The 13,339-nt window shown below is 39.9% G+C and overlaps 1 protein-coding gene across 2 annotated transcripts in view; it reads left to right on the forward strand.

The window, feature by feature from the left end:
• syt7b (synaptotagmin VIIb) overlaps window positions 1–13,339 on the forward strand; it is a 130,266-nt gene that overhangs the window by 68,453 nt on the left and 48,474 nt on the right. Inside the window, exons 4-5 of one of the 2 annotated variants that reach the window (XM_005724295.1) lie at window positions 813–947; window positions 5,511–5,711. In XM_005724295.1, coding sequence (XP_005724352.1) covers window positions 813–947; window positions 5,511–5,711 — 336 coding nt within the window. The remainder of the gene's footprint in view (window positions 1–812; window positions 948–5,510; window positions 5,712–13,339) is intronic. The other variant, XM_013908494.1, reaches the window with a different exon arrangement.

Raw genomic sequence — 13,339 nt, forward strand, 5'->3', positions numbered from 1 at the left:
ACGATGTGTGACGCTGCTACTGTGCCCATAAAAAAAAACTACCTGATTTAAATTTGTCCTTGGGCAGCTCTGGACCACTTCCAACATTGCTGCTATTTTTAGATCACTCTTTGAAAATCATGTTCTGACCTCCTGGTCTGCTGATGTAAATCAAAGGCTGCATTATGGTAAATGGTCTTTACCTTATATTTAAACCCCTCCCCAATTTTTTGACATAGCAACAGCCTGCTCACCGTTTGCTCTAGTTGGAATAAATAGAAATAAGCACACTAAGCTAATTGTTAAGATTAGGATATCGACAGCTATGAATATACTTCTGCCCCTGTTTCAAATATAATTAAGCATTATTGAATACAAGAGGGCGACGCTAACAGCTTGCCACAAATCTATTAGCTTTTTTGAGCTATTTCCTTTGACGTTTTTATTCTGAGTGCATACCTGACTTGTTTTTTTTTTGGTGTTTTAAATTCATACTGACTTTTCTCCCTTGCCTCCTTATCTCCTTTGTTTTGTTTCCTCATCATTGACAGCATGATAAAACACACAGGTCACGTCCTTCCATCCTCCTTTCTGAGCGTTTCGACCTACTTTTCATGATACTGGGTGACCATAAACTTGTAGTCATCCTGTAGCCAAATTCATGTTAAATTTATTTTAAAAGTATTTAAAAAGAGTATTTTTCTTTTTAGATTTTCTTTTTAATTTATTTATCAACATTTCTCGAGATCTGCTTTGTTTTCTCTTCTTTATATATGTCTGTGATTGTTTACTGCTCTCACCTGTCTCACCTTTTGCTTTCTCTCTGGCTACAGCGATCTAGACAGAGACTTTTGGAATAACAATGACAGCAGCAATGTCCAACAGAGGTGGAGCTCCTACCCACCCAAGGAGTTCCTCTTAAACATGTCTCCCTATGCACCCTACGGAGACCCCCGCCTCACGCCCAAGTGAGTCTCATTCATGTCTGGTAAGGGACTCCTCTGTCTGGGCAGGGCTGTAATGAAACAGGGGCTTCTGTACAACGCTGTAGGAGTGGTCAACATAATAAAATCTTTTATCTCTTTGAGGTCATAGGTATGAGACAAATAGCACAAAAATATTCCAAATCAAAGGCTGATCAATACACAACTCAGAGCAGTGAAAAGGTCACATTTAATAGCCTAAAGCATAGGTGTCAAACTCTGGCCCGTGGGCCAAATTTGGCCCGCAGCCTAATTACATTTGGCCCGCGAAGCCATACCAAATTACTATTAGAGCTGGCCTACTGGTATTATACAGCTAATATATATATTGTTTAGTATTAAGCTTTGCTTGTTCCATATTCAGTTTTTCATCAAAACTTGTTTGAGTCCATAAGAAAAGATTCATTCTTATATCTAGAGGAAGATTTTTTTTCAATAAATATTAACGTTAGCCTGCGACTTTGTTCCAGTTTTGAATTTTGGCCCACTGTGTATTTGAGTTTGACACCCCTGGCCTAAAGGGAAACAGAAAGCCTGATTTTGTAATGCTGTCAGATCACATATCTTTTAAATGGAATTCTCCCCTCATCCCCGGTAATCCTCATGTTTTTGCATTCAGGCATGTCCACAGTGAGGTGGTGTTTAGTATGCACTGCTGGCCATGCAGCAGCTGATAGAGATGTGCAGCACCATCCCTTAATATCTGTGATTCCTTGGGCTGCACTGACACTAACTAAAATTATGCACAATTTCCAAACTGCTGCTTTCAGACAGAAAGGCTGCAGTTGTATAGGAGTTTGAGCCCTGTGTCTTTAAAACAATACAGAAGAGTAAACTGGGGAAGCAACAGTATAGTTTGCTCTTAAATCACATACAGCGTGTACAAATGAATGTCTTTGATAGCTCCACTGCTTACAGCCCTGCTAACTTCACCTCGGTAGACCCTCCCTACCTCTCACCTGCAGCCCATGGACTGTTACCATGGAGACGGACAACCCTCAGAGAAAAGACCCCACTGTTTAACAAAACTTTTCCCCATTTGTGGTACTGGGGGGAGGGCACTCAACGCCAAATATTAAAATCTTCTTTTCAGGATTGTGTAATAAATAACCAACATCCACAGAGGGTTGAACGTAGTGCACTAAGAAAATGAGTTTTTCAGTTTTTGTCAGGATTACTTTGACATTCAGAGAAGTATGATTATTTGCTTTCTGGCTGACATGACATGATACTACTCATGTAGTATGTTTTATTAAGAGCTAAAGCTTCTTTTTTCAAACTGAGAATGAACTAAGGGGCTGCACCAGAATCCAGTAAAAAATAAATAAACAAGGGAGGATTACTTTGGGGTGTAGCATGCAAAATAGTAAATCCCCTTTAAATATAAATCTGCAGTCAAGATGTGGTCAGATTAGCTTGAGTTCAGAGGTCTGAAGAAAAAGTGACTTCTTCAGCAAAACATGTAATAGGCACACCGGTCCAGTTTGTCCATTTCATGCTTTGCCTCTCCAAAACGTGAACATGCAGAAGTTGTATTGTGCATGCAGAAGTTGAATTACCAGCGGAGATGATGTATGAAGTTCATTTCAGGGTGCCTAATTGCCAGAAACGATTAAGCTGTGCGGCTAATATGTATTTACATGTAAATGCGTTCATAATGTCTGATAAAACGCTTTCCTGTGATTATTTTCATGTGGGCTTGAAATAAAATGTTTCCCTCTGCTGTTACTGCAACTTCTGCATGTGTGTCTGTTTCACATTTTGGAGAGGCAAAGCGTGAAATGGACGCAGTGGACCAGCATGACCAGCATGTAATATCTGTAATATCGGGTTGTAATGTTGGTCCAGGATCAACATTGCATCTGACCAATCACGTTGTTGTGATGTCATAACTTTGGAATGTGGAGCAAAAAGAAAAAAGAAGCTTTTGTTAATATAAAACCCTCTTCATGAAAAAAAATTATAAACATTTCCAGTGTTTTCTTTATTAATTTGAACAGTGTAATAAATATATTATCAAGTTAGCTTTCCTAGCCAGATTTATGTTACTGATATTAGTATGCCAGTGATAGTTTTTAATAGCGTTAGCTATTTTTTTGGCTAATGCTAAGACATTGTGACTCGTCAGTTGCTATGTTGATTCTGGACTACAATTGTTATGATGATAGGAGGATAGTAACAACACCAACTCGTTGATATTATGCTCAGTTTTTCCGCTGAAGAAGAAGTGAAAAGCTATACCCAAATGAACAAACCAAACTGTATCGGATTTCCTTGATTATTGAACATGCATCAAATAAAGAGGCAGCTTCATTAATGTAAATGCAGAAGGCTTACAACAATGGGTGAACTGGTTACACTAAAAAAACAGGAAAAGTTCTTTGAACAGTTAATTCCAAATGTTGCAAAACTGCTCAAATGCAGTCCAATGCCCAGATCAGCTCGACCCAGCAGAGCAGCTTTTCAGTTATTGAAGACAAAACTGACCCAGAAGCAAGCAGCAACTGAAAGTAGCAGCAGTTAAGGCCTGGAAGAGCATCTCAAGGGATGAATGGGTTCTTTCATCTAATTACTGAAAACAATCCTTATATTTAAATAATGTTAGCTTGTAGCTTGAAAATGAGTAACTGTGTGTAAACATGGCTGCAATTCCTGAACAGTTAATTCTAAATTTTTGTTACAAATCTTGAATGAAAAGTGAAAGTTCACACTTTCAGTATTATATTCAATATCTGAGGGTGGTACTTTCTTCTTTCCACCAGAAAACAAATAATTGTATTTCTCAAAATGTCCATCTGTTCCTTTAATGACGTGGTTTTTGGTCTGACTTTTTTCACTGTTTTGTTTTGGGGGGTTTTATGAGTGTAAAGTTACGTGTTTTTACCCCACTCCCCTTTCTCCTTCACTCTTTCTGTGTTTTCTGCTTGTTGTCACTACTCGTACTATCACTCATAGTACTTTGAGTGCTTTAAGCCTCCCCGATAGCCCTCCTGAGTCTAGTCTACTAAGCCTTATTCCAAAAATAGTGACACTGTATCCTTGGTGTACAGTGCAACGTCTGTTTCATATCAACCTCCATTCCATCATTTAGATGCACCTCACACAGTCACTGAGGCATTAAGTGAACCTGTTCTTTCTTATTTTCTCTAATTATAACTCACTTGACTCTTTCAAAACCACCGGGCGCTCAGTTATTTGGTGTCTGTGCAGTGGTGCTGAAATTATTTTTAAATTCAGCGAACAGCAGTGATTATAGCTTTTGTTGTGATTGCATTTCATTATGTTATTGACAAGATTAATTCTGTGTGGCATTTGATAAGATGGTAATGGTGAGATTTCTGAATAGGGTGATAGTGGATCACTGAGCTATTTTATAGTTCTTACTGTGGCGATTCCTTTGTACAAAGCAAGTTTGTTTAGCAGCTTTCAAAGGTGTCTTTCTGAGGTAAATCGAAAATTACTGTTTGGAAACAGTTCAGACAAATTATATCTAAAAGCAAGGAAAAAAGGGATGAAGTCACGAAAAAGAACATGTTATTCAAGTAATGATATTCAAGTTGTGATTAATTATATCACATTCATCATTGCAAACACAATCATTCACTTAACTGTCAGCCTACACTTAATGCTTGAATGTCGTTGTGGACGCCCTCCTGTTGTTCACCTGTGTGTCGTGTGATTTGTCCTCAATCAAAAGGTCCCGTACTGATCTCAGCGTTCTGTCTGTACTCGTCTCTGTGACATCCGAGTCCAGGTCAGCTGGGGTTGGGTTTGTGGCATGCTGAGAAGAAAAGAGGACACTTTATATTGAAATGCTTTTTTTTTATTTCAATGGGAATATTTGCAAATTAAGTGAAATATTTTATGCAAATGCATAAAAGTGCTGCAGGCGAGTTCTTGTGAACAGACTATAGCATTCTGTTTTCATACCTTGCAGTCTTAAAATGTGAAAATGACGCATTTGCATCATTTCTCAGCTGTTATGCCTGCCTCCGAGAGCCAGCGGCTTGGTCACTGCTGTGTACATGTATGAGTGAAATGGGCAGAATGTCGGGTTCTTGTGGTCCTTTTCTTACCTTAAACTAGGATATAGTGGACTGAGCAGCTACAATAACAAAAGTTTTCTGAATATCACTCCACACTTAGTGAGAATCTGTGTAAATTCGACATTAAGAAGTTGCTTTAATAACATATTTTACAATGAACAGAGTAAGCTTTTGTGCAGCTTTGAACTGAATTATTGTAAATATGTTTTGCCCCCTTTTAGTCCCCAAAGAGTGAGACGACTGTCCTCTCCAATTTAGTCAAAGCATTGGTGACGAGCAGCTGCTCTTCCAAGTTTTTGTTATTCACTGGACACTTGTGGCTAGACTGAGTGCCTGTGAAGTGTCTTAGTCATCGATTTGACTAACTCATAACACTTTTGCTCTCCGGCTCTGTGCGTCTGTCTCTCGTCTATCTCTCTCTTTTTTGTTTTGTTTGTACCTTCTCGTGGGTCTGTCTGTCCGTGTTTTCCTTGTCTACGACCCACCCCACCGTTCCACCCAGTGGGGCTGTGGATAAGGGTGGGCAGGGTGGTGCTGGACCCTCACCGGGGGCCAGTGACAGCGGGGGTGGTGCTTGCTCTGGGACTGGGGCAGGGCCCAGTCGCAGCGACAGCGTGCGGAGCATGGTGACGGGGGGCAGCAAGGCCGGGCGCTGGCAGACGGTCCAGAGCCACATGCATGCCGGAGGCCTGCGGTTTAGCAAGTGAGTGGCGCATGGTGACATGGGGCACGCATGAAGGGGCTACAGTGGGCACAACAGCAGCATGGTGTGGCAATCAAGGAAGTGAGTCTGTAAAAATATCATGGATGGAGTAGTTGCATGTACTCTTTTTTTTGTTCTTTTTACACATTTGAAACCCTGTGCAGGTGAAGACAATGTAAAGCAGGCTTTAAAGAGAAGATGCTTTGCAGAATGCACCTGCTATGCATGAGTAACCGTTTAAACCTCTTGGCTACAGAGAGGTTCCTCACTCATAAACAAATGCCATTTTTATGTCAGCTGCCAACCAAGTGATGTTGCAGACAAAGCAAATTCACGCAGCCGTACTGTTCCTCTGCAGGCTCCAATTTGCTGAAGGCTGTAACAGTTTCAAGAATTTCAGACAAAACAGATGCTCTCTGAAGATCTTCAGAAACGACATGTTCATTCGTCTGAAGTAACAGCTTTTTAAACTCTGAGTGGGTTGCTGGATAAACAGCAGGAGAGCAGTTTTATCCGGGCTAGTGATACAAATGAACCTTCTGTTAGTAACTTCTGGATGAATATGATAAGATGATACTGTAAACAACATCATTCGATAACGGTGCTGCATAGTGGGACTAGGTAGTAAAAGTTACCCAAAGTTTGAGCAGTTTATTGCTTGCGTTGACATGAAACTCCCTTTAATTAATCAGGGCAAAAGTCTGAAAACTGGATTCTTTTTTTGCTAAAGAGTCAGTGTGAGTAAACTGTAAATACATACAGTAAATACAAACACAAGGATGTTATCTCTCAGAAACCAAAGGGAAATATGTATACGTAAAGACTAGGGCCAAGTCACAGGATGGCCCCAGTCTTCATTTTGCGTTAACCAAAACAGTCCCAAGTTTCTAAAACTTTGAAGTAGAAATACAAAATAGACTCAGGATAGCTATTTGCTAGCTATAACCTTTCTGTGTGACCTTTACACATTCTTCCACTCATCCCAGGCCCCACTGTGACCCTTCTTTGGATAAGTGGTTAAGAAAATGAATGGATGGAATTAACAGCTGCCCTCATTGTGTGGCATTAAAAAAAGCACACAAGCTTAATGTAACAGCTTCGTTGCAGAGATAAAGATTTATGATTTGGTATCATTACTAGTGATGTGCGATACCACTGATTTCCTTTCCGATCCGACACCAAGTAAAATTCAGGGTGGTATCGACGATACTGATCCGATACCCATACTTTGTACAAAAACGTATTTCAGTTATTGTATCTCAAATTATAGCGTCATAATGATTACAGGACATCGGATTACTTGTTCTTATCGCTTAATAATGCACAGTTATCATATAGAAATAAAAAAACTGAAGTTGTGCGCTATTTGAACATGTTGCCTGCCTGCAGCACTAAAGGACTCTATGAGAGGAGTCTGTCTCGCCCTAGCAGCACCTGTCCCTGTCCTCCTCTTCAGTTCGCCTCAACATAAGCTCGTCATATTCTGTGATATGATTTACTCTGAAGTGCTTGATGAGGTTAGTAGTGTTGCCACAACACCTCACTTTCTCGCCACATGTATTGCAAACTACGTCTCAACCGTTTTTGTGGAAGTAAAATACGTCTGCACATGACTCCATTTACGCTCAGCCATTGTTGTGAGTGTGCACACCCAGGGGCTGGACACATTTATACAGACGTACTTCGCACATGACTATGACAGGCGAAAGACTAAGTAGTTCCTTCCAATGTAGACAATCCAAATGATACAGTTTCTTTCCACTCTGTTCCTGTTAATGATAACCTACAAATTTACCCTAAATTACTAAAATATCGATATTTTAATATGAGTATCGATTCTGGAACATAAATGACTGGTATCGGAGGAATCGATATTTCAGTATCGATCCGCACATCACTAGTCATTACTATACAGTGCTATGACAAAGTTTTTGCCCCTTTCCTGATTTCTTCCTTTTATTTTTTTATTATGGCATATTTGACACACTTACAAGTTTCAGATAGTCAAAGAAATTTTAATTTTAGACAAAGATAACCAGAGTAAAAACAAAATTCATGTTAAGGGAAAAATGCTATCCAAGCCAGCCTGACCCTCTATGAAAAAATAATTGCCACCTAAACCTAATAACTGGTTGTGCCCCTCTCAGTAATCAATAGAGCATTTGCAATAACTGACAATGAGTCTATTATATCCCTGTGGAGGACTTTTGGCCAACCCTTCTTTGCAGAATTGTTTGTAATCCAGCCACACTGGAGGGTTTTCCAACGGTCATACCAAAGCATCATAATCAGATTTAAGTCCAGATTTTGAGTAGGACACTGACAACTTGACTTATACTGCCACATAAGCCAAGTGTCCTTGAGCTTCAGAGCATGAACTAACAGCTGACAATTGTGCTTCAGGGTTTTCTGGCAGAGAGCAGAATTCACATTTCCATCAAGAATGTCGTCCAAGTCCCGAAGCAGCAAAGCAGCCCCAGACAAGCACACTATCACCACCATGTTTGATTGTTGATATGATGTTCTTTAGATGCTCTGTTAGTTTTACATCAGCCGTAACGGGATTCAAACCATCCAAAAAGTTCAGCTTTTGTTGTGTCAGTTCACAGAATATTTTCCTTAAATTTTTTGGCCAATGTGAGACAAGCTTTTTGCTCAGCAGTGGTTATCACCTTTGAACTCTTGCTTGGGTGCCATTTCTGCTCTGTCTCTTTGTGAATCATGAACTAGGACCTTAAGTGAGGCCTGCAGTACTGCACTTTGGTGTTCTGGGTTTTTTGCAATGAGTCCTGGATGAGTCGTTGATGCACTCTTGGAGTAATTTTGGTAAGCCAGCCACTCCTGGGAAAGTTCACCACTGTTGCAAGCCTTGCACCTCCATTTGTGGATAATGGCTCTCACTGTGGTTCACTGGATTCCTAAAGCCTTAGAAAAGGCTTTGTAACCCTTTTCAGACTGATAGATGTCAATGACTTTGACATCTTGAGTTTTTTTTGGTCGTGTCAGACAGGTTTAAGTGATATCTTGGGGGCGGTTACTTTTTCACACAGGGCTAGGTAGGTTTGGACCCCTTTTTTTACCTTAGTAAACGAAATCACTATTTTAAAACTGCAAATTTGATGACGTGAAATATGTAAGTGTGAGAAAACATTTAAAAAAGAAATGCATGTTATCCAACAATGTAAATCATCACAAATAGTGCTTTCTAAACTACAATTAAGTGAATTTTTGCAATTATAATTTGTCAAACAAACTGGTTGCTGAAAGCTGAATTTTTTTTCAACACCTGTAGCACATACAAGATATAATGACAATAACATGTGTGAATCAAACGGTCTCCTGGAAACAGTTTGATCATTGAATTAAGAGCAGTACTCTGTAATATACAATAGATTAATAAGTGGAGCTCTACAATAGCGTTCAGCACAGTAGATGAAAGCCATCTCTCCACTCAGTCACAATTCCTTCATTACTAGCTAACTCTTCATAATACTGCCTGCCGCTGTTATTCTGATAGAATAGATTAATTAGAAACTAGGAAGCAAAACTGTGATTTCAGAATTGATATTTGCCTCTTGATTGGACTGAAGATAATAGAAACTGCCTCCATGCATAAAATGATGAATGAAAATTAGGGAACTGGAGAGCTCAGTGCACAGCAAGAAAACACAGGCAAATAAACAATTTGCAAGCAAACCAAGAAAACATCTTCACCAATTAGACAACACATGCCCTAAATGTAGGACAATGGTTCTGTTTCCTCACCTCGCAGCATTTATTGAAATTGTGCTTTCTTGTGTCTGTGCATTATGTTTGAGTGACCTTTATTTAAATAGTATACTGATATAAACATGAATTTAAATGGTAAATGGCCTGTATTTGTATAGCGCTTTACTTAGTCCCTAAGGACCCCAAAGCGCTTTACACTACATTCAGTCATCCACCCATTCACACACACATTCACACACTGGTGATGGCAAGCTACATTGTAGCCACAGCCACCCTGGGGCGCACTGACAGAGGCGAGGCTGCCGGACACTGGCGCCACCGGGCCCTCTGACCACCACCAGTAGGCAACGGGCGAAGTGTCTTGCCCAAGGACAAACTCCCAACTCTTGAGCCATGATCGCCCCACAATTAAGTTATCCCACCACATTATTCTTTACTCCTATCACTCCTCTGTTTTGTTTTCCTGCTCTTTTTAAATCCACCTGTATTTCCATTTCTCCTTTGGAATTGGTTTCTATTTTTGAGCATTTACGTCTCTCGGCCATACGATCTTTCACCCTTCACTGTTGATATTTTCTCGCTCTCCTTGTTTTTCACCCTCCTCAATTTCCCTTAATTACGAAATCATTCAAGGTTTATAGTCATCTTAATTGACTTTCAAGCAAGAAGAAATGTGAAAATAACCCTCTAAGTCAGTAATTGGATACAGCAGATAAAAAGGGACCGTGCTCAGGGTGTATGAATGACTGTGGCTGGTGCCACCGTGCCGATAAAGAAGGCAGCAATGATGTACAGTACCTGAAAGCACAATTTTAAGGGAAACCACTTGAAAAGGGCTTAGAATATTTCAAATGATAAAATTAGTCAAACTCAAGACAGTGAAAAGACTTGAAGCAGGTAATACGGCATGTGCTCAGACATCTGGCTTAATGTCACCATTAAACCATCAAGATATACTGATTTTTCATGATGTCAGCTATGATAACGTGACTATTGAACCCCCCAAAATAATGGGTATTACACACTCACCAGACACTTCATTAGGTACTCCTGTTTAACTGCTCATTAAAGCAAATATCTAATCAATTGGTCAAATGGCAGCAAAGCAGAGTATGCTAAAGTTCAGACTGAGCATTTAGAAGAAAGGTAATTTAGGCAACTTTGAACACACATAACCTTTTTAGACTTTTACAGAGAATTGTCAGAAAAAGAGCAAGTATCCAGTGAACATCAGTTCCCTAGATGAAAAGGTTTCGTTGATGCCAGAGGTCAGAGAGGGATGGCCAGACTGCTTTGAGCTGATAGAAAGCCAACAATAACTCAAATAACCGCTACTTATAATCAAAGTATGAAGCAGAGCATCTCTGACCTCACAACACAACAAGCCGTGAAGCAGGTGGGCTACAGCGGTAAAGATAAGATAAGATAAGATAACCTTTATTAGTCCCACACGTGGGAAATTTAGAACCAAGAACAAGTTAAGAACAAGAGGCTGAAACTATAATTCTCATGGGATGACCAAATATGGACAACAGAAGATTGGAAAAATGTGGCCTGGCCTGAGGAGTTGGAATTTCTGCTATGACTTTTAGACAGTGTGGTCGGAATTAGACATAAACAATATGAAAAATCACATCTTGTATCGGTTGCTCAGGCTGATTCTTGTGTAATGGTGTGGGGGATACGCATTTTCTGCCCTTCAGTACCATCAGTGGCCTCAGTTAGCCTAGCCTATCAAGTAATGGTATACTCAAATGGCCTCTACAGTCACTAGATCTCAATCCAATAGAGCCCGTTTGAGTTGTAGTGAAATGGGAGATTCACACAAGTGAATGTTGACATGCTGTCATGCCAGCATGGACCAGAATCTCAGAGGAATGTTTCCAGCACCTTATTGAACCTGTGCCACCAAGAATTTATGCATTTATGAGGGCAAAAGAGGCTTCAACTCATTACTAGAAAAGTGTAACTAATGAAGTGTCTGGTGAATATAGGGGTGTTAAAGGTGTTAAGTCACCTTCTTATTTTGGCTATACCAAAGTTAGCTGCAAATTTTAGTTCATTTGCTCAAATCATCATGCAGCAATAACGTAGGTCATCAATTTCCTCTTTTAACATCCCATTTTACACCTGCCCACCTGTCCTGCCACATGCCAATTCCTTTATCTGAGGAACAATGCATCCTGTAGAGTAAAACACAGCCAGACAATCAAATTCATCAAAGCTAAGAATCCTTATAAAATACATTACCTATAGTAAAAAATGCTTTACGTGAAGTAAACTTGATCCATAAGGTTTTAAATTAATTGAAGCTAAAATTATCAGAGCACATATAAAGGGATGATCTACTGTAACAGTGTACTGTTATTAAAAATATATATTCTACATAGTCTTGGTGTACAAAGACTGTGTAGCTCAGTACAAAGACTCATAAAAGTTTAAATGTTTAGGTTCAAATGATTAATTTAGAAGTTGTGCGATTATATTTTAGTTATTTCATGTTTATGCTTGGATGAGTGGTTGTGTGAACTGTTTGTGTTAAGATTTAAGTTGTTCATATTTCTTACATGAACATCTAGCTTGAAACTATTTTTCCTGATCAGAGCTCTAAATATTTTTTTCTTCTAATGATGATCATATCTTCAAAACAGTTTTGCCCTAATGACGTCGATTTATGTCATAGTTTTTGACTTTTTACTGAAAAATCGGACTTCCTGATTGCTGTTGCTCACCTGTTGCACTGATTATTCAAGCTGGGATAATCCAAGCCATGAAAGTGCTCCTGCTAACAGTTGCCCATAGCTGTTTGTGTAGGAAAATAAATTAAAAAGTCAAACTTCTGGAACCCCAAATGCCCTCCTCCCACTTCAAAACCGTATAATTCTGCTCAACAGAAATCCGCCAAATGACTTTTATACATTAATTCACATTTATTCAGTTCGAATATTAGGCACAAGTAAACAAACACACTCATCAAAGTCTCTCCCCAGGAAAGATCTAATGGTGTGCTCCGTGTGCGTTTGTATGGGAGAAAACATGCATGCACCAGAGCATGTATATGAGCCCTGTCTTGTATTTACTTGATCCAGCATTGCACTGCTCCTCAGGGTGCTTGTCTCCTGGCTCTCCAACAGAGTCAGAGCCGAGGTAATACCAAAGAGCGCTGCTGTACACAACTCAAGTCCAGGCAGTAAATCCTCCCTCACTGCATTAGCTTCAGACAGAGCTGTTTAGCACAAGCTTACAGTCATCAGGCAGGGCAGTGATTGAGGGGAGGATAAGGGGTGAAGCACTATTACATGCTTGTAAGAGTAGCAAACCTGTAATTAGAGGGCAGACTTAAGGAACGGTGATTGGAGGTGGTGTGGCTATAGAGTGATGTGAGGGCTGAGGGTAAAGAAAAGATGAATAGGCAGAGGAGAACCACAAAGGTAAAAGGAAGAGCTGCGAGTGAAAACATAGCAGGAGCCGACAGGACCTTTGAGAAAGATTGGTGGAAGCAAAAGGGAAGAAGGTAGAAGTAGGTCAAGGCTAATTAGGGAGATAGATAACGGAGAGAAAGAAATTCAGCACTGCAGATGGAGAGCCGAGTCTCAAGTGAAGAGATAGTGCTACTATACCTTAAGCTCCAATTTAATTCCACTTAACGCTGAGGTAGGAACCATGTTTGTAGAATCATAAAAGGGGGAAAAAAACCTAATAACCTTTCAGTATATTGTAATTACAGTGGTCTTAGGTGGGGCTGGGACTAGACTCTTGCACTTCTTGTGCTCTAATCAGACGTTGGAGAATCGAGCCTGTGATGGGAGACCGGACCAATCAGATCATTTCAGACCTGATCACAGGAGTAATGTAAAGTAGAATAAGAGTCCAAGTCCACACGAGAATTAAGATGTTGG

This window comes from Pundamilia nyererei, unplaced genomic scaffold (genome assembly GCF_000239375.1).
Source record: "Pundamilia nyererei isolate P.nyererei 1_Seehausen unplaced genomic scaffold, PunNye1.0 scaffold00011, whole genome shotgun sequence".
Classification (NCBI taxonomy): domain Eukaryota; kingdom Metazoa; phylum Chordata; class Actinopteri; order Cichliformes; family Cichlidae; genus Pundamilia; species Pundamilia nyererei.